Source organism: Liolophura sinensis, chromosome 4 (assembly GCF_032854445.1).
Source record: "Liolophura sinensis isolate JHLJ2023 chromosome 4, CUHK_Ljap_v2, whole genome shotgun sequence".
In the NCBI taxonomy this organism is placed as follows: Eukaryota; Metazoa; Mollusca; class Polyplacophora; order Chitonida; family Chitonidae; genus Liolophura; species Liolophura sinensis.
In genome coordinates, this window is record NC_088298.1 from 19,201,140 (window position 1) to 19,222,045 (window position 20,906).

At 41.4% G+C, this 20,906-nt stretch overlaps 1 protein-coding gene across 1 annotated transcript in view; it reads left to right on the top strand.

Annotated features, from left to right (window-relative positions):
* LOC135464500 (titin-like) overlaps positions 1–20,906 on the top strand; it is an 86,781-nt gene that overhangs the window by 29,402 nt on the left and 36,473 nt on the right. The window contains exons 27-55 of the mRNA XM_064741925.1: positions 410–676; positions 1,129–1,395; positions 1,854–2,120; positions 2,578–2,844; positions 3,302–3,568; positions 4,309–4,575; positions 5,178–5,444; positions 5,761–6,027; positions 6,291–6,557; positions 7,280–7,546; positions 8,173–8,439; positions 8,893–9,159; positions 9,433–9,702; positions 10,379–10,666; positions 11,295–11,591; positions 11,835–12,137; positions 12,421–12,726; positions 13,440–13,703; positions 14,025–14,294; positions 14,673–14,960; positions 15,237–15,533; positions 15,968–16,270; positions 16,731–17,036; positions 17,180–17,294; positions 17,685–17,857; positions 18,189–18,476; positions 18,985–19,287; positions 19,936–20,238; positions 20,394–20,699. Of these exons, the coding sequence (XP_064597995.1) occupies positions 410–676; positions 1,129–1,395; positions 1,854–2,120; positions 2,578–2,844; positions 3,302–3,568; positions 4,309–4,575; positions 5,178–5,444; positions 5,761–6,027; positions 6,291–6,557; positions 7,280–7,546; positions 8,173–8,439; positions 8,893–9,159; positions 9,433–9,702; positions 10,379–10,666; positions 11,295–11,591; positions 11,835–12,137; positions 12,421–12,726; positions 13,440–13,703; positions 14,025–14,294; positions 14,673–14,960; positions 15,237–15,533; positions 15,968–16,270; positions 16,731–17,036; positions 17,180–17,294; positions 17,685–17,857; positions 18,189–18,476; positions 18,985–19,287; positions 19,936–20,238; positions 20,394–20,699 (7,884 nt within the window). The remainder of the gene's footprint in view (positions 1–409; positions 677–1,128; positions 1,396–1,853; positions 2,121–2,577; positions 2,845–3,301; positions 3,569–4,308; positions 4,576–5,177; positions 5,445–5,760; positions 6,028–6,290; positions 6,558–7,279; positions 7,547–8,172; positions 8,440–8,892; positions 9,160–9,432; positions 9,703–10,378; positions 10,667–11,294; positions 11,592–11,834; positions 12,138–12,420; positions 12,727–13,439; positions 13,704–14,024; positions 14,295–14,672; positions 14,961–15,236; positions 15,534–15,967; positions 16,271–16,730; positions 17,037–17,179; positions 17,295–17,684; positions 17,858–18,188; positions 18,477–18,984; positions 19,288–19,935; positions 20,239–20,393; positions 20,700–20,906) is intronic.

Below are 20,906 nucleotides of genomic sequence, written 5' to 3' on the forward strand. Positions count from 1 at the left end.
TTAGGCTGTGACTGGTTTGGCTTTGCGTTCAGTTCTGGCAGTTTCTTTGATACCTGCCGAAGGGCGGTAGTTTTCTCCAGGCACTCCATGGTATTAGTGAAACAGTCTGGACTAAGATCTTGAACACCAGTGAAATAAATAAATGAACATATTTGTGTGGAAAGTTTTGAGGTAGTCCTTAACTGAAATCAGGAAGCTTCGGATTACTTGAAATACTCTCAAATACGACATAAAACACTTAACGAATAAAAAATATAAATCTTACTATTTGAATCTTACTAAAGGAGTTTCTGTATAAATTAAATATCATAGTGTCTAAAATTTTTTTGTTTCATTTTGGAATTCCCTTATAACTACATAGGTATCAAATGGACCTTATTTAAGAAATAATGTCTTTGCTCTGTTTTAGAATCTCCTGCCGTGTTCACAAAGCCTCTAGAAGATACCTCTGCCGAGGAGAGTACCAAGGTAGTCTGGACCTGTGAGATGTCCAAACCCAATGTCAAGGTCACCTGGTTGAAGGACGGAGAACCAATCACAGCGGACGCTCGTCTTCAGCCCGTGACTGACAGCTACATCCAGCAGCTGATCCTAGACGAGGTGACACTGAAGGATGCTGGGAAGTACAGCTGTGTTGCTGGTGACGTGTCAACGTCCGCCACGCTCACAGTTCAAGGTCAGTGGGGTAAAGGTCAGATTGTCATCATTGGATATAAAACATTATTGACGTGATTTTACTTTTTATGCTGTTTCTTTAAGTGTTTTGTTTCCTCACGAAAGTTAAAATTTTATTTAAAGATGTAGACATTTCCTGTGCAGAATGCAATCTTTATATCAGTATTTCACATTACTGCCATCAGAAATGCTTCATTTTTCCTGAATTAAAACATGACTGTCTTGTTGGTAGCTAACCCTACAGTTTGTTTCGATACGAATTAGTGAAACAGTAGTTTTAAACGCCTGCGTAGAGGTTAAGCTAAATTATCCCTTATGATGGCTTTGTGAAGTGAGGTCAAAGTTTGCTTCGGCCTTAAGAGGATTTAGAAAATTCAATTTTGAGATGACAGGAGTATTTATAGTATGATTTCTTGTTTTCTTTTGTCCTACAATTGTCTTGTTCTATTTTAGAATCACCCGCCAAGTTCACAAAGCCTCTAGAAGATACATCTGCCGAGGAGAGTACCCAGGTCGTCTTGACCTGTGAGATGTCCAAACCCAATGTCAAGGTCACCTGGTTGAAGGACGGAGAACCAATCACAGCGGACGCTCGTCTTCAGCCTGTGACTGACAGCTACATCCAGCAGCTGATCCTGGACGAGGTGACACTGAAGGATGCTGGAAAGTACAGCTGTGTTGCTGGTGACGTGTCAACGTCCGCCACGCTCACAGTTCAAGGTCAGTGGGGTAAAGGTCAGATTTTCATCACTGGATGTAAAACATTATGTGACATGATTCCACTTTTTACTGCTGCATTTTTAAGTGTTTTGTTTCCTCACGAAAGTTAAAATTTTTATTTGAAGCGGTAAAAATTTCCTGTGCGGAATGCAATCTTTATATCAGTATTTCACATTACTGCCATCAGAAATGTTTTCATTTTTCCCAGAATTAAAACATGACTGTTTGTCTTGTACGTAGCTAACCCTACAGTTCGTTTCCGTGCGAATTATTGAAACAGTAATTTTAACGTCTGCGTAGAAATTAAGCTAGATTATCACTATATGATGGCTTTGCAAAGGGAACTCAGTCTGATTCGACCTTAAGAGGATTTAGAAAATTCAATTTTGAGATGACAGGAGTATTTATAGTATGATTTCTGTTTTGTTTTGTCCAATAATTGTCTTGTTCTATTTTAGAATCACCCGCCGAGTTCACAAAGCCTCTAGAAGATACCTCTGCCGAGGAGAGTACCCAGGTCGTCTTGACCTGTGAGATGTCCAAACCCAATGTCAAGGTCACCTGGTTGAAGGACGGAGAACCAATCACAGCGGACGCTCGTCTTCAGCCCGTGACTGACAGCTACATCCAGCAGCTGATCCTGGACGAGGTGACACTGAAGGATGCTGGAAAGTACAGCTGTGTTGCTGGTGACGTGTCAATGTCTGCCACGCTCACAGTTCAAGGTCAGTGGGGTAAAGGTCAGATTGTCATCACTGGATATAAAACATTATGTGACATGATTCCACTTTTTACTGCTGCATTTTTAAGTGTTTTGTTTCCTCACGAAAGTTGAAATTTTTATTTGAAGCGGTAAAAATTTCCTGTGTGGTATGCAATCTGTATATCAGTATTTCACATTACTGCCATCAGAAATGTTTTCATTTTTCCCAGAATTAAAACATGACTGTTTGTCTTGTACGTAGCTAACCCTACAGTTCGTTTCCGTGCGAATTATTGAAACAGTAATTTTAACGTCTGCGTAGAAATTAAGCTAGATTATCCCTTATGATGGCTTTGCAAAGGGAACTCAGTCTGATTCGACCTTAAGAGGATTTAGAAAATTCAATTTTGAGATGACAGGAGTATTTATAGTATGATTTCTGTTTTGTTTTGTCCAATAATTGTCTTGTTCTATTTTAGAATCACCCGCCGAGTTCACAAAGCCTCTAGAAGATACCTCTGCCAAGGAGAGTACCCAGGTCGTCTTGACCTGTGAGATGTCCAAACCCAATGTCAAGGTCACCTGGTTGAAGGACGGAGAACCAATCACAGCGGACGCTCGTCTTCAGCCCGTGACTGACAGCTACATCCAGCAGCTGATCCTGGACGAGGTGACACTGAAGGATGCTGGGAAGTACAGCTGTGTGGCTGGTGATGTGTCAACGTCCGCTACACTCACAGTTCAAGGTCAGTGGGGTAAAGGTCAGATTTTCATCACTGGATGTAAAACATTATGTGACATGATTCCACTTTTTACTGCTGCATTTTTAAGTGTTTTCTTTCCTCACGAAAGTTAAAATTTTTATTTGAAGCGGTAAAAATTTCCTGTGTGGAATGCAATCTGTATATCAGTATTTCACATTACTGCCATCAGAAATGTTTTCATTTTTCCCAGAATTAAAACATGACTGTTTGTCTTGTACGTAGCTAACCCTACAGTTCGTTTCCGTGCGAATTATTGAAACAGTAATTTTAACGTCTGCGTAGAAATTAAGCTAGATTATCCCTTATGATGGCTTTGCAAAGGAAACTCAGTCTGATTCGACCTTAAGAGGATTTAGAAAATTAAATTTTGAGATGACAGGAGTATTTATAGTATGATTTCTGTTTTGTTTTGTCCAATAATTGTCTTGTTCTACTTTAGAATCACCCGCCGAGTTCACAAAGCCTCTAGAAGATACCTCTGCCGAGGAGAGTACCCAGGTCGTCTTGACCTGTGAGATGTCCAAACCCAATGTCAAGGTCGCCTGGTTGAAGGACGGAGAACCAATCACAGCGGACGCTCGTCTTCAGCCCGTGACTGACAGCTACATCCAGCAGCTGATCCTGGACGAGGTGACACTGAAGGATGCTGGGAAGTACAGCTGTGTGGCTGGTGATGTGTCAACGTCTGCCACGCTCACAGTTCAAGGTCAGTGGGGTCAAGGTCAGATTTTCGTTATTATATGCAGAATTTATGGGACTTGATTCCGCTCTGCTGCATTCACAAATTATTTTTAAACTTTTCTTTTTGGTCAAATTGAAGTTTGGACTTCACATTGTGTAAACAACATTCTCTAAGAATGAGGTCATTACGTAATGTTTTCATTGTCTTCTGACTGGATATGAGTGTTGGTTTCTTCACTTAAAAATAACTTCATATGTTTTTTGACCTCAGTTCTTTGCATAAATCCACCATTATTTAGTATAAAAGACTACAGCATATAGAGTAAACCAGAGCAGCCACGACAGAGTTATAGTTGAAAAAAAATGGTCACACGTGAATGCTGAAATACGGCCTCTTGACTATGTACTCTCATATTATATCTCAAAAAATGGCTACATTATCCTTGACGGCACTGTTATGAATGGATGATATTATTTCCCTTTTTGAAATAACACACAGCCGTGGAAAAAATAATTTTTAGGCATAGAAAGTATTTTCTTACAGCTACAATTGCTTATCTTCTACACTTCTCAAATGTTCTACAACTTAATTGTTCCGTTTTAGAATTATGCCGAATTTACAAAACCCCTAGAGGAGTTTCTGTATAAAATAAATTTCGTTGTGTCTGGGATTTCTTTGTTTCATTTTGGAATTCCCTAACAAGTACATAACTATCAAATACATACCCTGATTTAAAACAAAATAATGTCTTTTTTTTGTTTTAGAATCTCCCGCCGAGTTCACAAAGCCTCTAGAAGATACCTCTGCCGAGGAGAGTACCCAGGTCGTCATGACCTGTGAGATGTCCAAACCCAATGTCATGGTCACCTGGTTGAAGGACGGAGAACCAATCACAGCGGACGCTCGTCTTCAGCCCGTAACTGACAGCTACATCCAGCAGCTGATCCTGGACGAGGTGACACTGAAGGATGCTGGGAAGTACAGCTGTGTTGCTGGTGACGTGTCGACGTCTGCCACGCTCACAGTTCAAGGTCAGTTACATAAGAGTATTAGAAACAATGAATTGTCAGGAACCTTGATGTACGAGACCATTAATGGTTATTCCCGGGATATCGATCAGTGCGGAATAAAATAATGAGTGATTTATTGTTAGAACCACTTTGCAAGTATCTTTTGTAAATTGGCGAAACGAAGGTTTCCCAGGACCTTGTTTGTAAACATTTTATTTATGTAATTAAGAATTTTTGTATTGAAAAACTGTACAGAATCTATCATGATTGTGGTTCTCTCTGGCATGTCGCTGCCTCATCTCTGGCACAATTGTAGCAGGCATGTAGCATTCAAATGGCCTTGGACTACCGAGAATGAATATAGGTTACACAGTTTCTACTATTTAACTATCGATAACGACCTAACCACTCGTCCGCTACCGTTCCACTGGCAGATAACAAACTCCTACTGGCAGACTTGTGAAGTTTGACAGACTTATTCTGGAAAGTTTGAAAATACAAATCATTAAGACTACAGAGAATATTCAACAACAATATACAAACCCAAAAGAAACAGCAACCTCCTAACTTTGACCCCGGTGACATTGACCTACTTAATCTGGACACTGACATGTTGATTTCAGAACCAGATCTGGACTTCGTGAAGCCTCTCTCTGACCAGACAGTTTCAGAACACTTTGACGTGTGTCTGGAGTGCGAGACTTCCAAACCAGGAGTTAAGGTCAAGTGGTTGAAGGACGGCGAAGATATAACCTTGGATGAGCGTTTTAAGGTCATTTCAGATGGAACAGTTCAAAGGCTTATCATCCCAGACGCTACTGTGGACGATGAAGCTCAGTACACATGCGCTGTGGGAGACAAGACAACACAGGCTGTTCTCCTTATTGAAGGTGGGTGAAAGTATTTTTAGAAAGACCAACTTAGTTTTGATATGGCCATTTCTATAATTCTTTTCACCACAATATTTATAGAGCGGAAATACCTATCACCAACATTGTTCCTGTCATATTTACATTAATCGCCTTTAAATCTTTTCGGGAATCAAAAAATGCACTTGCGTACGCGAATCTAAAATTAATCAAAGAACAAGACACTCCCAACTTGTACAACACAGTACACCGAACTTGATAACCTACTTTTTGGTGATTTAATACGGCTTTTGGGCAGAGAATATATTTTACCCTTAATGTATATATTCTCTCTTAGAATCGCCTCTGGAATTCTTGAAGCCACTGAAGGACACGAAGTGTATTGAAGACGAGTCTGTTACACTAGAATGTGAAGTTTCCAAACCAGATTTGCCAGCCAAATGGCAGAAGGATGGAAAAGCACTTGTCCCGTCGGATAGAGTCAAGATTATTGTGGATGGACCTGTCCATCGTCTTGTGATCACATCAGCGACTCTGGACGATGAAGCTCAATACAGGTGCAATGTGGAAGGAAAGTTCACAACCGCCGAGCTATTGGTGGATGGTAAGTCCTTTGTGTAACCTGACATGAAATCTGGGCAGAACTTCAAGTCAACCCTGCTGAGCATCAGTCTGAACTATTTACAAAATTAACTGAAGGTCCCTAAAAATTGGAACCCATAATTCAGCACCAGCTTCTGTTGATTCGGGCATTTAAAAAAAGAAATGTGTCCAAAACTTGATTTGATTCTGATAATATGTACCAAACGCACGAAAAATGAGGTGAGTTTCAGATAATACAGGTCATTTTGACTTTCCTCCTTACAGAAGCTGAGCTAGTGTTTGAAACTCCGCTGAAGGACCTGACTGTTCCCGAAAACGACACGACACTCCTCGAATGTCGCCTCAACAAACCAGCCGTGAGAGTGAAGTGGCTTCAAGATGGTGAGGAAATCATCCCTGATGACCGTACCAAAATGATCTCTGACGGCAACACCCTGAAACTCATCCGCGAGAATACCAAGATGGCCGACAAAGGTCAATACACCGTTGCCATTGACGACTTAAAAAGCTCTGCTGATCTAACCGTAACAGGTACAGTACATAGACTCCGTGGAAATATTTTTGTGAAAAATGTTGGCTTTTCTGTGTAAGTAGATTCCTTAACCTGATAAACACTAATATGGACTGTGAATATAACTTTGTTGTAACTGTGTAGAATGTAACAAAGTGTTAAATATGGAAATGAGACCATGCCAAATTGCTAACTGTACTAACTTCTCTATCTTGTAACTTTTGCTCTCGACGTCTTGTCAACTTCTATTGCATTTCTTGGCATTTTTACTATAACACTCTTTTACCCATTACTATATTAGTACTGATTTATTTTGATTGGAGTCTTGTCTATTATTTATCGTTTTGTATCTTTAACTGTTAGAAATTCAAATACTTTCCCAATTAACCGATGCTAAAAGGACAGCTTAACGTCTTTAACAAATACTGCTTGTATTTATTTATAAGCTAACCATAAACATTAACCATCATAATTGATATAATTTTGGTCACTTAACCTGCTTAAGAGACGTCATTTGGTACTAATGCAAATTAAGATTTTGTTGAAGAAGAAATTCAACGGTATAGGAGACATGTTCTCTCCATTCGTTAAGAGTTTTCCATAAAGATTAAGGTTCAGGCTTCTCACTGGGACATCGAAATCTCCACATCAGCTATGGCGATGTTAAGCTGTTCAGCCTAGACTTAGCCATTTGTGTTGCCATGCAGCCATAGCGTTAGCTTTGCATCACTTTCACCTTCAGGGGAGGAACTAGTGATTCTCGTACCTTTACGTGATATCACTGTATCTGAGAAGGAGAGCGCTGTATTCGAATGCGAAGTATCCATCGCTGGACTTTCTGCCACATGGTACCAAGGGGAACGCGAGGTCACGCCTGATTTCGGCTACGACGTTTTCTCCGAGGGCAAATATCATGAGCTTGTCATAGACAAGACGGAATGCTCCGATTCTGGCTTTATCACCGTCAAAATTGGCAATAAAGAATCCACTTCTATGTTAACTGTGAAAGGTATTCCTGATCAGACTAGCTGAATTTTACATGGTTGTTAAATTTCACGAAGTGAAAAGCGTTATAATTGTGAGAGAGAAAAAAGATTCACAAATGGGTGTAGTTCTCTTTAGGGGAGAAAATGGCTCAGAGATCAAGTTGTTTCGTGTAATTGATAAATCTAGTACTGATTTAAAAGAACTAGTACAAATATCCTGGAATTATCTGTGTTTAGCCAATTTTGTTCAACCACTGCATGTCGTTTAGCTGGAATGGATCCGTATGGTAAACTCATTATTAATGACTGGATAGTAATCATTAACATGAGGGAGTGGAAGGACATGTAACAGTATTTGCGAAGACTAACATATCTTTTTTGTTTGAGTTTTTACTGTACGTTTCCAAGGGTTGTGTTATTATTGATATAAGCTTCCTGTTATTATTGATATAAGCTTCCTGTTATTGTAATGGTATGCTAATGTTTTGGATGTGCGTTGTATTTGCCCTTCCTTTGAAAATTAATAAGGTTATTAATGAATTAAATAAGAAATTAATAAGGCTAATAATGTCAAAAGGTTACATAACTGGAAAAGTTGTTGACTTGTTGATGTGTGTATTCTTTTTATTTTCCAACTCTCGATCAACAGAGCTTCCTCTGAAGATTTTGGAACCTCTGTGCGACCTTGAGATATTTGAAGGTCAACCAGTCACTCTCCGGTGTGAAGTCAGCAAACCCAACATCCAGTCAAAATGGCTGAAAAACGGAAAGGCAGTCAGTCCCTCTGATCACGTGACCATTTCCGTAGAAAACGGAAACCACACCCTGACGATTCCATCTGCCATCTTGGACGATACAGCCGAGTATACGTGCACTCTGGCTGACTTGAAGACATCAGCTAAGCTCGCTGTCAAAGGTAAACTGATATCTCTTTTGTATTTGGTGTTAAATTTGTTTATATCGTTGGTATTAAACATGTTTGTCTGAAATTTATCTTAGTTTTCATTATTCTTTTATAATTAACAATTTAAATGATTACAATACTACAATCAAATCAATCACCTCCTTAAGATATTTTACCGCATGAATTACTCATCATATTGGGGACATTTTCCACCCATTCTGAGTGCAGGATTTAACCAATGAAGTAGGACTGCAAAGATTACAATATCCAGGGCATACTGAATGATGTACAGGTTTCAAAGAAAGTTAACATTAGAGTCTATGACCTCAGTTATCGACATGCAATCATTGGCACCTAACAGATGAAGCAGGTGTGCGCGCATTTGACATCGTCCAAAGTATAATAACTTCGCTTGTCTTCATTGATTCAAATTTGTAAATCTGCTTTGCTTTTTGGGTTTTTTAGAAGAGCCTTTTGATTTCACCAAACCCTTGGAAGACATTGAGGTCATGGAAGGACTGACAGCTACCCTCGAATGCGAAGTCTCCAAACCCAACATGGCCGCCGAGTGGTACAAAGATGGCGTGCGCCTCCAAGATGGCGGCCGCTACAAGATTCTCATGGATGGTGTCCGACATGTCCTCCAGATTGAAGATGTGGAATACGAGGATGAGGCTGAATACAACGTCAAGATCGCTGACAAATCCTCAATGGCCACTCTCCTTGTTGAAGGTAATTTGTTTGCAATTCTTTGTGGTGTTGATACAACTTTCTCACAGACTCTCATGCTCTTAATCTATGTTTTGAAGTTTGACTCAGCCAGGAAGGATACTTCAAAGAAGGCCTTCATCACAAACCATTCACTTCATACATTTTGAAACCTTTAGGTGCCGTAATGAAATAAAACCTAAGACGTACAGCATGGAGAATAAATTTAGAACAGCGACGTCAGTGTGATTGCTGGCAAAACACCAATTACTACATGTATCAACCACCAAATTACAGAAGGAGCCATAGACTTCATCCGGCCATTGGAAGACGTGACCTTGACCGAGGTACCCTCGACCGCCGTGTTTGAATGTGAGGTATCTCTGGAGAACGTCCATTCCAAATGGTACAAGGCCAACAAGCCACTCTCTCCTGGAGACAAATACGAGATGGTTGTCGAGGGGCGTGTCCATCGCCTTCTAATTCACGACGCTACAGCCAATGACGAAACAGGGTACAGCATCGTTGCTAGAGGCAAGAAATCTGCGGCTGAGCTGTTTGTTGAAGGTAAGGCGATCATTGTATAGTGGCATGGGCTAAAAGGGACACATCACCAGAGAAAATGTGCTTTTACCATTATGGCTTCTTGGAAAGGTGCGATTTTAAACTTGACAAAATTTAAATGCTAGATCATATTACCTGGCGAAGTGAGAAGGTGTACTGCAAACAATTATCCTCTATCCATTAACATGATCATCATATGGCAGGTAAAGCATCTGGAGTGATTCGTTAAATAAAATTCAAATAAGCAAGTAAATCATATAACTTCGTTTGATTTATTTGATTTGATTGGTGTTTTACCCAGTACTCAAGAATGTTTCACTTATACGATGGCGGCTAGCATTATTGTGGGAGGAAACTGTCAGACCTTCACACTTACGGTGGGAGAGGAAGTCATTGTGAGCTGGACTTGAACTCACAGTGACCGCATTGGTGGGAGGCTCCTGGATCATTATCGTGCTGGTGTGCAAATCCTCTCAGCGACGGAAGCCCCCAAGTTTTGCCTTTGATATAAACTAAGTTGAGGGTAGAGGGACCAGAGAGCATAGAGACCATCCTACAGCCATAGTCACAAGATTTGCCCTTTGTAGCGGCAGTGTTTATCTTTGCATAAACTATCAATTTTTTGTGCCACTGTTTTATCAAAGAATATACTAGTTCGATGTTCTCAATTATTCCACAGCCCCACCACAGATCTACTTGGAAGACAAGTTCAAGGACACTGTCTACGTCAAGGCAGGACAATCATACGCCTTTGAAATTCCCTTCACGGCCAATCCTCAGCCAAAGGTTACCTGGGGATTTAACGACGGTCCTCTGAGAGATGAAACCAGAATGGACGTGGATACAATCTACAACATGACCACCCTCAGACTGACCAAAGCTGAGAGAGGAGACACAGGCGAACTTAATCTCACCATCGAGAACCCCAACGGCAAAATCACCATCAATATTAACCTTGTTGTCTTAGGTGAGTCAGAACTGTGTTGTTAGTGGGTGTCCATGGTGTCTGTGTTAGGTCAAGTACGGGTTGGTTAGTGTGAACCGTGACTGGCTGTGATGCCGTGTTTTAGCGTGGCATTAAGATTGAAAGTCCAGGGGCGCACTCAACTCAAGTCAAACTTTGTAATGTGATTTAAAAAGGAGAATGGTGAATATCGAATAATTGTTTTATGTTGAGATAGATTTGGGACTGGGAGGCCAGAAGTTATGTATTACCTATCGATGGTACATGCATATGTTGATTTTAATCAAAAATATTTTGTAGAATCTCTCACAGTGCATGGCCTATTTGGTCAGATAAGCACCAAAACAGGAAGTATTTAGACTGTCAATCTGAGAACATTTGGCCTGACACTGCTCGATATTTAGCACAGGCCTCGCGACTCAGATATTCTATCCACTCTGTTCGAGAGGACCATCCAGATTTTAGAAAAGCGATAGCTAACACTCTGCTATCACTATATTTGTTCGTTTATGCATCGTTTGGATTATTTTCTGCTTGATTATCAATCAGTTACTTAAGCTAACCTTTCTGAAATGTGTGCCTGTGATTATTAAAGTTCATTTAAATGATTATTCTGTTTTTTTCCTTTCAGACAAGCCCGATGCTCCACAAGACCTGGAGGTCACTGATGTGTCTGCGGAGGCGATTGGCCTGCGTTGGTTACCCCCTGCGGATGACGGCGGTGGAGAAATCCTCAGGTATATCGTGGAGAAACGTGACGCCACGCGGCGAAGCTGGCAGAAGGTCGGAGAAACCAATAATCTGGAAATCACGGCCGACAAGTTGGTGGAAGGAAACCAATACTTCTTCAGAGTGTTCGCTGAGAATGAGTACGGTGCCAGTGAACCAGTCGAGCTCGCTGAACCGGTCACCGCAAAGAACCAGTTTGGTAAGTGGTTTCTTTTTTTGCAACACGACGGGATGGCAATGTGAGCAGAAACTGAAACTTACTACTTTTAATTTTCCTAGTATTATCAAATGACTTTCAAAACAAGAATCAAAATGGTTCATTTCCCCGTTTTTACGTCTGTGTCTTATAGTAGATATTTGCTTGAACATGCAGATGTGTTTAGGCAGATTTTTAATTCCTACAAATATAAAATATGTGAAATGTAATTGTTCAATTCTGCAGTGGAGCCCGATGCTCCAGACGCACCGGAAATCACCGACATTTTCCACGACTCCGCCATGGTTACTTGGCAACCACCAGAGAATGATGGTGGCTCACCTGTGATTGGCTACTATCTGGAACGGAAGTCCTCATACAGCCCACGCTGGGTGAAGGCAGACAAAGACCTGATCCCTGAGACGAGTTTCAAGGCCAAGGACCTGATAGAAGATAACGAGTATGAATTCCGTGTGATCGCTGAGAACAAGGCTGGTCTGAGCAAGCCCAGTCCTCCCTCAAAACCATTCACTGCCAAAGACCCATGGGGTACGTTTGACCACTGATAATATTGTTACGTTTATTTAGTTTGTTTGGCTATATTTTTGGCCACATCGTGGCTTCGTTTTTTATTCGTCACTGAGGAAAGTTATTTAGTGTTTAGATTCAGCAGTATGCTATCTTCATCTGATTACGCTTCATCTTCGTCATGTATGCGATGGAAGTGAATTATGCTTGTGTACAGGATCATTACAATAATATATTGAAGCCAACAAATATTTGAATCAATTGAGTGATCAACATGAAACATTTTATTTGCGTATCCTTACAGACAAGCCCGGTCGCCCAGCACCACCTCACGTGACCGTGAACGACGATTGTTCCGCATCATTGACTTGGTCACCGCCACAAGATGACGGCGGAAGCCCCATCACTAACTACAACGTAGAGTATCGCCGAGCCGGATCACGTGCCTGGACGAAAGCCAATGAGAACATCGCACTGCCGGACTGTAGCTTCACGGTGAAGGGTCTGCAGGAAGGGGCGGAGTTTGAATTCCGTGTCAGCGCTGATAACAGGGCGGGCACTGGTGACGCCTCCGAACCCACTCAGCCAATCAAAATTGAAAAACCCACAGGTATGGAGACGTGCCCTTCGACTGTTGACTTAAAGATTACAATAAAGCCCCCATAATTCCGCGAGCTGTATATCCAAAAATTTACCTTGCTGTACTAGGCTCGTGAAAAATCATCAGAAATTTGATGTGATCACATACACTGTATAACTGCACGTGATTTTTCACCAACTAGTCACCATTGTGAACTACGGTTTGTACAGCAGGCTTATTAGTTCGTGAAAACTCCCATGAGATTATGAATAATTTACTTCAAGTGATTTCGACATAGAAGATGTAGTTAATTAAGACAGAGAAGCCTGTGCTAAACTGAATGTTTATCTATAGCTGTCTTTGGTGTGAAGTCAGTAGTAACCAAGGCTACTAACTTATGCTAAAATTTAACCCAGAATCTCTTTTCTCCAGTTATCATCGACTCTGTAGTATTTTAAGAGGATGTAATATCCTTTACTCCACTTCAAGGGTGGTAAAGTTATTTAGTCTTCTTCAAACTGTCTGTCGCCACAATATGGCGGAAATATTGCTGACGTGGCGTTAAGCCATAATCATTCATTCTTCAGACTGTCAGCCTTATCTGTTTTTCCCAATGAAATAAACCAAATTTCAAAAGTTTTTTTCGGGTAAGTTTCCCTTACTGAACATAAATAACCAATTATTTCGACGTACGGCATAAAACTCCAATCAAATAAACAAGTAATTATTATCTTGGCCTTCAGAACCTTTGGAATTCGTGCGACCTCTAGAGGACATTGATGTCATGGAGGGTGAACCCGCCTCTCTGGAATGTGAAGTCAACAAACCAAATATGACGGCTCAGTGGCTCAAAGACGATGTGCCGATCAAAGATGGCGGGCGTTACAAGATGATTGTTGACGGATGTAAACACGTCCTGGAAATCGAAGAAGTCGAGTATGATGACGAGGCGGACTACACCGTCAAGATTGCTGATAAGACATCCATGGCCACACTGATGGTTGATGGTAAGTTGCTGATACAGATGGTTACAAAGAATTTTGTAAGTCGAGTAGCGGTTTGTGTATGAATTGTAAACAATCATGATGGATGAAATCTCGTTGATACATAGGGCACATTGAGGAAAAATATTACTGTTTTACATTAGGATCAAATTAGATATTATTTCTGCTGGTTCAAAAGTTCTATTACTTGTATGTCAGTTGAAATGTAAGACCATAATAACATTGGTAGTTTAGTTTAATCTTTACTAATTCTACCTGTGCTTAAATGTTCAGTGTGTAATTTCCTGAAACATACAATTGCACTGCAAAATTTTGAAATTGCAGAAGAAGGAATCACATTCGTTCGCCCACTAGAAGACGTTGACATCGAACAGTTGCCGGCTGATGCCGTATTTGAGTGTGAAGTCTCGCTTGAAAACGTCCCTGCCAAATGGTACAAGGCCAATAAACCACTCAAAGCAGGAGACAAATACGAGATGATCGTGGACGGCTGTGTCCATCGTCTCATCATACATGACGTGAACTCCAACGACGAGACTGAATACAGTATTGTGGCGAGAGGCAAGAAGTCAGCAGCAGAACTCTTTATTGAAGGTACGTATTTTGGGGGTCAGATTCTCTTAGAGCAATATTTCATGTTATGTCTTGCGTGCGCCTCTCTACTTCGACCCTTTGTGACACACGCAACAAAAATCTGGGAAATGTCAAGATGGCAATGCTTGAGACGAAAATGTATGAAAGTTTAGTTTTAAAACTGTTTTATTTTCTTCAAAAATTTTAGATTGACACCTTTCTTGATTGTGGCATGAATAAAAGCTTTATATTTCCAAGTTAAACGGAAAAAACATGAACACGTGTACAATTACTTTTAACCCAATGCTTTTCACACCCGATTGTCAGTGTCAGCTCGTCAGTGTCAACTCGTTTGTCAGTATCAGCTGAATTTATTTTCATATTTTATATATATTTTAGCTCCGCCTCACATTTACCTCGAAGATAAATTTAAAGAGACCGTCTACGTCAAAGCTGGACAGTCCTACGCCTTCGAGATCCCGTTCAACGCTAATCCTCAGCCAACAGTTACCTGGGGATTTAACAACGGCCCTCTGAGGGACGAGGCCAGAATGGACGTGGACACAATCTACAACATGACCACCCTCAGACTGACCAAAGCTGAGAGAGGAGACACAGGCGAACTGAATCTCACCATCGAGAATCCCAACGGCAAAATCACCATCAATATTAACCTTGTCGTTCTGGGTAAGAAAATGACTTTTCGATTTGTATTTTAAAACATAAAATTGGGGGTTTTAAATGATGAAGGTCTTTATAATCAAGTTTGGGAGCAAATATAAAAAATATACAGGAAGAGGTAGGCGTATTTAATGGTGTTAATGTGTTTGGCCATGTTTGCGATATTTGTTTAGCGTTTAAGTGTGAAAATATAGACGTCAAAAATAAAGAGAAACATCAACGGAGAGCGGACCAACTGATAATCTTGATTTATGTCATCATCAATTTATTTTACTGTTTCAGACAAACCGGATGCCCCGACTGACCTTGAGGTCACGAACGTATCCGCGGAAGCGATTGGCCTACGCTGGCTGCCACCAGAAAACAATGGTGGTGGAGAAATTCTCCAGTACATTGTGGAAAAACGCGACGCCACACGACGCAGCTGGCAGAAGGTCGGAGAAACCGAGAACTTGGAGATAGTGGCTGACAATCTTGTGGAAGGATGCCAGTATCTTTTCCGGGTATTCGCGGAAAACAAATATGGAGTCAGTGAACCTGTGGAGCTGGCTGAGCCAGTTACAGCAAAGAACCAGTTTGGTGAGTGGACTTTAAACTTCAGTCTTATTAGTGACCAGTTGATATGAGGCATTTTCTTTTATTTTCAAACAGCCAAAGATCACTATTGGCCATGAATTTATGATTTTCCATTCCGTGGTTTTGTATAGTAAGGTTACGAGCCAGAAACAGAACAGGAATGAGGTGGTGGTTAATTTGGCATTGTTTCTTCACAAATGAATGGTGTTTACCTGAAAAAAGAGCTGTACGCTGTTTAGAGAACACGATTGAAGCATTTTAGAGCATTCATATATTTTGAATAAATAAATACAAATGAAACCTAAGAAATGAACATATAACTTAATGCGAGCATTTGTATGTTCTGTCGTCGGAAAAGCTTACGTCGATGAGTTTGCAGTGTATGTTTCATTTATAAACTGGAAGTCCCGCTCAAATACTGATATTTATTTCTTCAGGAGTCCCAGACGCCCCAGATGCTCCCGAAGTTACCGACATTTTCCACGACTCCGCCCTGCTTACCTGGCAACCACCGAAAAGCGATGGCGGCTCGCCTGTGATTGGCTACTACGTGGAAAGGAAGTCCTCGTTCAGTCCTCGCTGGGTGAAGGCAGACAAGGAACGAGTCCCAGAGACCAGTTTGAAGACCAAAGATCTGATTGAAGAGAATGAGTACGAGTTTAGAGTCATCGCTGAGAATAAAGCTGGTCTTAGTGAGCCGAGTCCTCCCTCAAAACCATTCACAGCCAAAGACCCATGGGGTAAGACAACAGAGTTTTATATGTCACTGTAAGGAAGATTCTTGCAATCAGGATAGGTGTTTTGTTTGATCTGTTATGGAGTGCTTCCATGACCTTCTTCGGGCAAATTAGAGCGACGCAATGCTCTTATACACCAGCCCATGTTGATTTTCCACCAGTATGGCCGACAGTTTTTTTTTGTTCAGTGTTTATGTCGCCAATATATGAAATAAGCGTAGAATAAACTTTTCTGTGGCTCTGCATGTGTACTGTGTTTTAAGAAGATCATGTTGAAATGATAGCTTTATTTAAATAGTATGCATTATAGCTTGCTTTATTTAATAATATAGCAATATATTGCTTTTTTGTAATATGTCTGTAATATCCCTGTAAATCAACCATTTGGGATGAAGTATGAACGAACAAAAGCTAACCACATTGAGGTAATGATTTAATCAACCAGTCTGTTGCCCCTCTTCAGACAAACCCGGCCCGCCAGGTGTCCCCACTGTGGCCGGCATGGACAACACGTCCGTGGCGTTACGTTGGGCCTCGCCTGAAGATGACGGCGGATGTCCGGTGTCCAACTACAACGTGGAGTATCGCCGTGTGGGATCGCGCACGTGGACCAAGGCCAATGAGAACATCGCTGTACCAGACTGTAACTACACCGTCAAGGGACTGAAGGAAGACGCGGAGTACGAGTTCCGGGTTAGTGCTGATAACAAGGCCGGGACTGGACAACCCTCCGAAATCACAGAACCAATCAAAATCAAGGAACCTGTTGGTAAGGAAATGGCGGATTCTGTATTGTCATTTAATTTAATGTCATACTCTTTGAATTGATTTCTAATAGAATTGTTTATCAGTTATTTTTATGGGCCAAACAAGACTGAAACGTAAATTAAACAATTGATTTTATTTCACCAGAGGGTATCCCACCAGAGTTACTGGAGCCTATGCAAGACATCACTGTTGTTGAACCCAACGATGCCATCTTGGAATGCGACATTGATGCCGGAGAACCGGAAGCTGAGATCACATGGTAAGTGTTCAGGGATGAATTTGAAATCAAGCTGTTAGTGACTGTGGTCTGACCAGCTCCAAAATGCAGTGCCAACTAAACGTTTTGGAACATAACATTTTTCAATTTCTTGAATGAAATTGCTCATCCTTCAGATGCCTTATAAGGCTTGAGCTTATGCTGATATTTATTTCAGAAAGTGAAGAAACGTATTCTGTCAGCAACTAAACAGTCTTTTACCTAACGTCCTTGATTTTAGAGATTATGGTCAGCTGAAGTATAAAACTAAAAGCTGACTGGTCTGTGCTATATTCCGCTGAATCAATCACTTCGCTGATTTATTAAACTGTATTATTGTCATTATGTTTATCCCTCGTTAAATCATTTTCCAAATTGTCCATGTTTTCTTAGGTACAAGGGCACAAAGACGATCAAGAAAAGTCCTAAGTATGAGATGAGCTACGAGGACGATGTAGCAGCTCTAGTCATCCATAAGACAGAGCCTGCTGACGCAGGGTTGTACCAGTGTGAGGCAGCTAACGTGCTGGGACGGGTGCAGACCGAGGGAACACTCGCTGTCCACAGTAAGTTTTACCCTTGTAAGATCAGTGAGCTTAGACCATAAAATTGGCCTGTCAAATATTTGTCGTAGGTCAGTGGTTTTTCCGCTATGAATATGTAAATTAATTTCTGTGAAGACTAAAGAAAGGACTAATCTGCTGTGTAGCATGTGACTTCCCCGCTTATCAGTCGATGTCAGTCGTGGCCAGTATACTGGGTGAGGCGTCTTGGTTGCTGTCTTCCACGGGACACCATTATATACAAAAATTTGTCAACATTCGAAAGTACTGTTGAAGACAATAGTGAGCTGAAACATCAAACCGACAGACCAACCTTTTTTTTTTTTCATTACAGCCCATCCAACACTGGAGTACGAAAACAAACTGAAGAGCGCACAGGTGCTTAAAGTAGGCTCCACTCTAACACTCCACGTGAACGTCAGTGGCATCCCGAACCCAGAGATTATGTGGTGCCTGGACGAGGAACCCCTGGAGAAATCTGAGCGTGTCTCCATAGAAACCAACGACAAGTACAGCACGGTGACGGTGAAGAACGCCACCCTGGACGACACGGGTCTATATTCCATCAGCGCCCAGAACGTGGTCGGGGAAGCCAGGGCTGAGTTTGACGTCACTGTTAGAGGTGAGCATAGCCTTAGATTATTGTGTCTGTCTAGTCAGAGCCCCCTTCTACAAAAACAACTGAAGTCTATAAAGTTCATTGTAACTACACGTTAAAGACATAGCAGATTCCACCAAGCTACTAGACACTAGAAACTCATAAATGTTATCTAAAGGCATTTTTCAAAATTTCCAGCACCAAAAATTACAAATTCTGACGAGGTGTGAAATTTTGAGTTTAGTCAGAAATGGATTTGTGTACAATAAAAACAGTTACATGTAGGTTTAATTACCGATCAGATGTTAAAAAGATGGTATTACTGAGCGAATGAAATGTTCCCAGTTTATTTGTTGTTTTCAACGTTATGAACATAAATATATGCAATATCCATCAAATGAAAGTCATTCCGTGGTATTGGACAATGTATGCACTTTTAGGATTTTGCGCTGCACTCTTCACTTTGTGATAGTAATACAGCCTTTCTATCACCCTTTTCCTTACATTTACAATTATTTCATGTGACCTTCAGATAAACCTTCAAAACCAAACAACCTCCAGATCGTGGAAGTCTACAAAGACTCCGTGGTGTTGTCATGGGAGCCACCGGCCAGCAACGGAGGCGTGGACATCACAAACTACGTTATCGAGAAGCGTGACACAAAAAGGAACACGTGGTCTCACGTGGCGACAATTGACAGCGCTAACTGCACCCATTCTGTCCAGAAACTTCTCGAAGGCAACGAGTACTTCTTCCGTGTGTCGGCGGAGAATGAAGTGGGTGTCGGAGAACCGGCCGAACTCTTCGAAGGCACCATCGCCAAGAGTCCATTCAGTAAGCAGATTGTTACATGTAAAATGCCATGATTACGGTCGAAGATTTTTCCCAAATACAAGTTATTTACCGTCCGTCGAATGTGACAGTGTTGCTGATGTATGCAACAGTCTGGTATTTCATGTAACAAGCAGACGTAGGGTAAAAACTTCCATAATTTCGGCGACCGTACGTAGGAAGGCCTGCCGGCAACCTGCGGATAGTCGTGGGTTTCCTCCGGTTTCCACCCACCATAATGCCGGCCACCCTCGCATAAGTGAAATATTCTTGAGTACGACGTAAAACACCAATCAAAAAAATATATCAAATAAACAATTTCGGTGTTGTTACATGCAAGCCTGAACACACTACCTGTCTCAGTTTCCACCAGTTCAGATCACGAGATTTCCTTAGCATGAAAACTCTTGACCAATAAGCTTGACCGATTGTTTCTGTTGGTTGTTGCCATTGGTTGTTTCTTAACTTTACGTCTGAAGGAATCTGTTGTTTTGGGTGGGGGGTTGGGGGGAGGGTGGAGTTGCCTTCAATAATTCATGAAGCTAACAGCAATTTTAGTGTAAGAGAAACATCAATCATTATTAAAACACAATTACATTATTTTGTAGCATAATTGTAAAACGTCTTATCTGAGATTTTATTTTATTCCAGACGAACCTGGTTCACCTTTGAACATCCAGGTGGCGGAGGTGACGGACAAATATGTGACGCTCACCTGGGATGCTCCTCAGAGCGATGGCGGGTCTCCTATCACCGGATACGTGGTGGAGAAGAGACAAAGCCACTCCCCGCGCTGGGTGAAGGCCAGTAAGACCCCGGTGATTGACAGGACGTTCACACTACCAGACCTGATTGAGAATAATGACTATGAGTTCCGTGTGTCAGCAGAGAACCAGGCGGGCATTGGCTCACCTTCAGAGCCCACGCCCTCTGTTAAGGTCAAATTCCCATTCGGTAAGATTGTCTCTCTTTTTGTACGCGTGGATCTCAAAAGGATCCCGTTTTGCCTAGGGCTATTAGCTGACAAAATATTTACCTAAACATTAAAAAAATGTTAAGAATAACATTCTTTGTTTAGGGTTGTAACGTTTAACATTTTGATTTCCCAGATGTGCCATCGGCTCCTAGCAAACCGGAAGTGAGTGATGTAACCAAAGATTCCGCCGTGTTGACGTGGAATGCCCCTGACAAAGATGGCGGGAGTCCAGTGACAAACTACGTTATCGAGATGAAACCATCGGGCACTTACAAATGGCTGCCCGTATCTCAAGACGAAGGTATCATTGACAGCAGCTTTAAGGTCAAAGACCTGATAGAAGGCACAGAATACGAATTCCGAGTCGCGGCCAAGAACAAAGCTGGCCTCAGCCAACCATCAGCCGCGTCACAACCGATCATTGCCAGGGAGCCAATCGGTAAGCTTGTTAAGTGAACTTGACATTGCCCAGATGGCCGTGGCTATTCACTTTGAAAAATTTTTGAAGTTTTTTTGGTAGTCCGAAGCTATGTCTTGTGAAGGCTATGTCTTTGACCTTTTCATCATCAGTATATTTACTGTAGACTTTGTTAGAGATGAAGTCACTTTGAGTGCGCTTGTTTAACTTTCTTTGAGGTTGTCCATA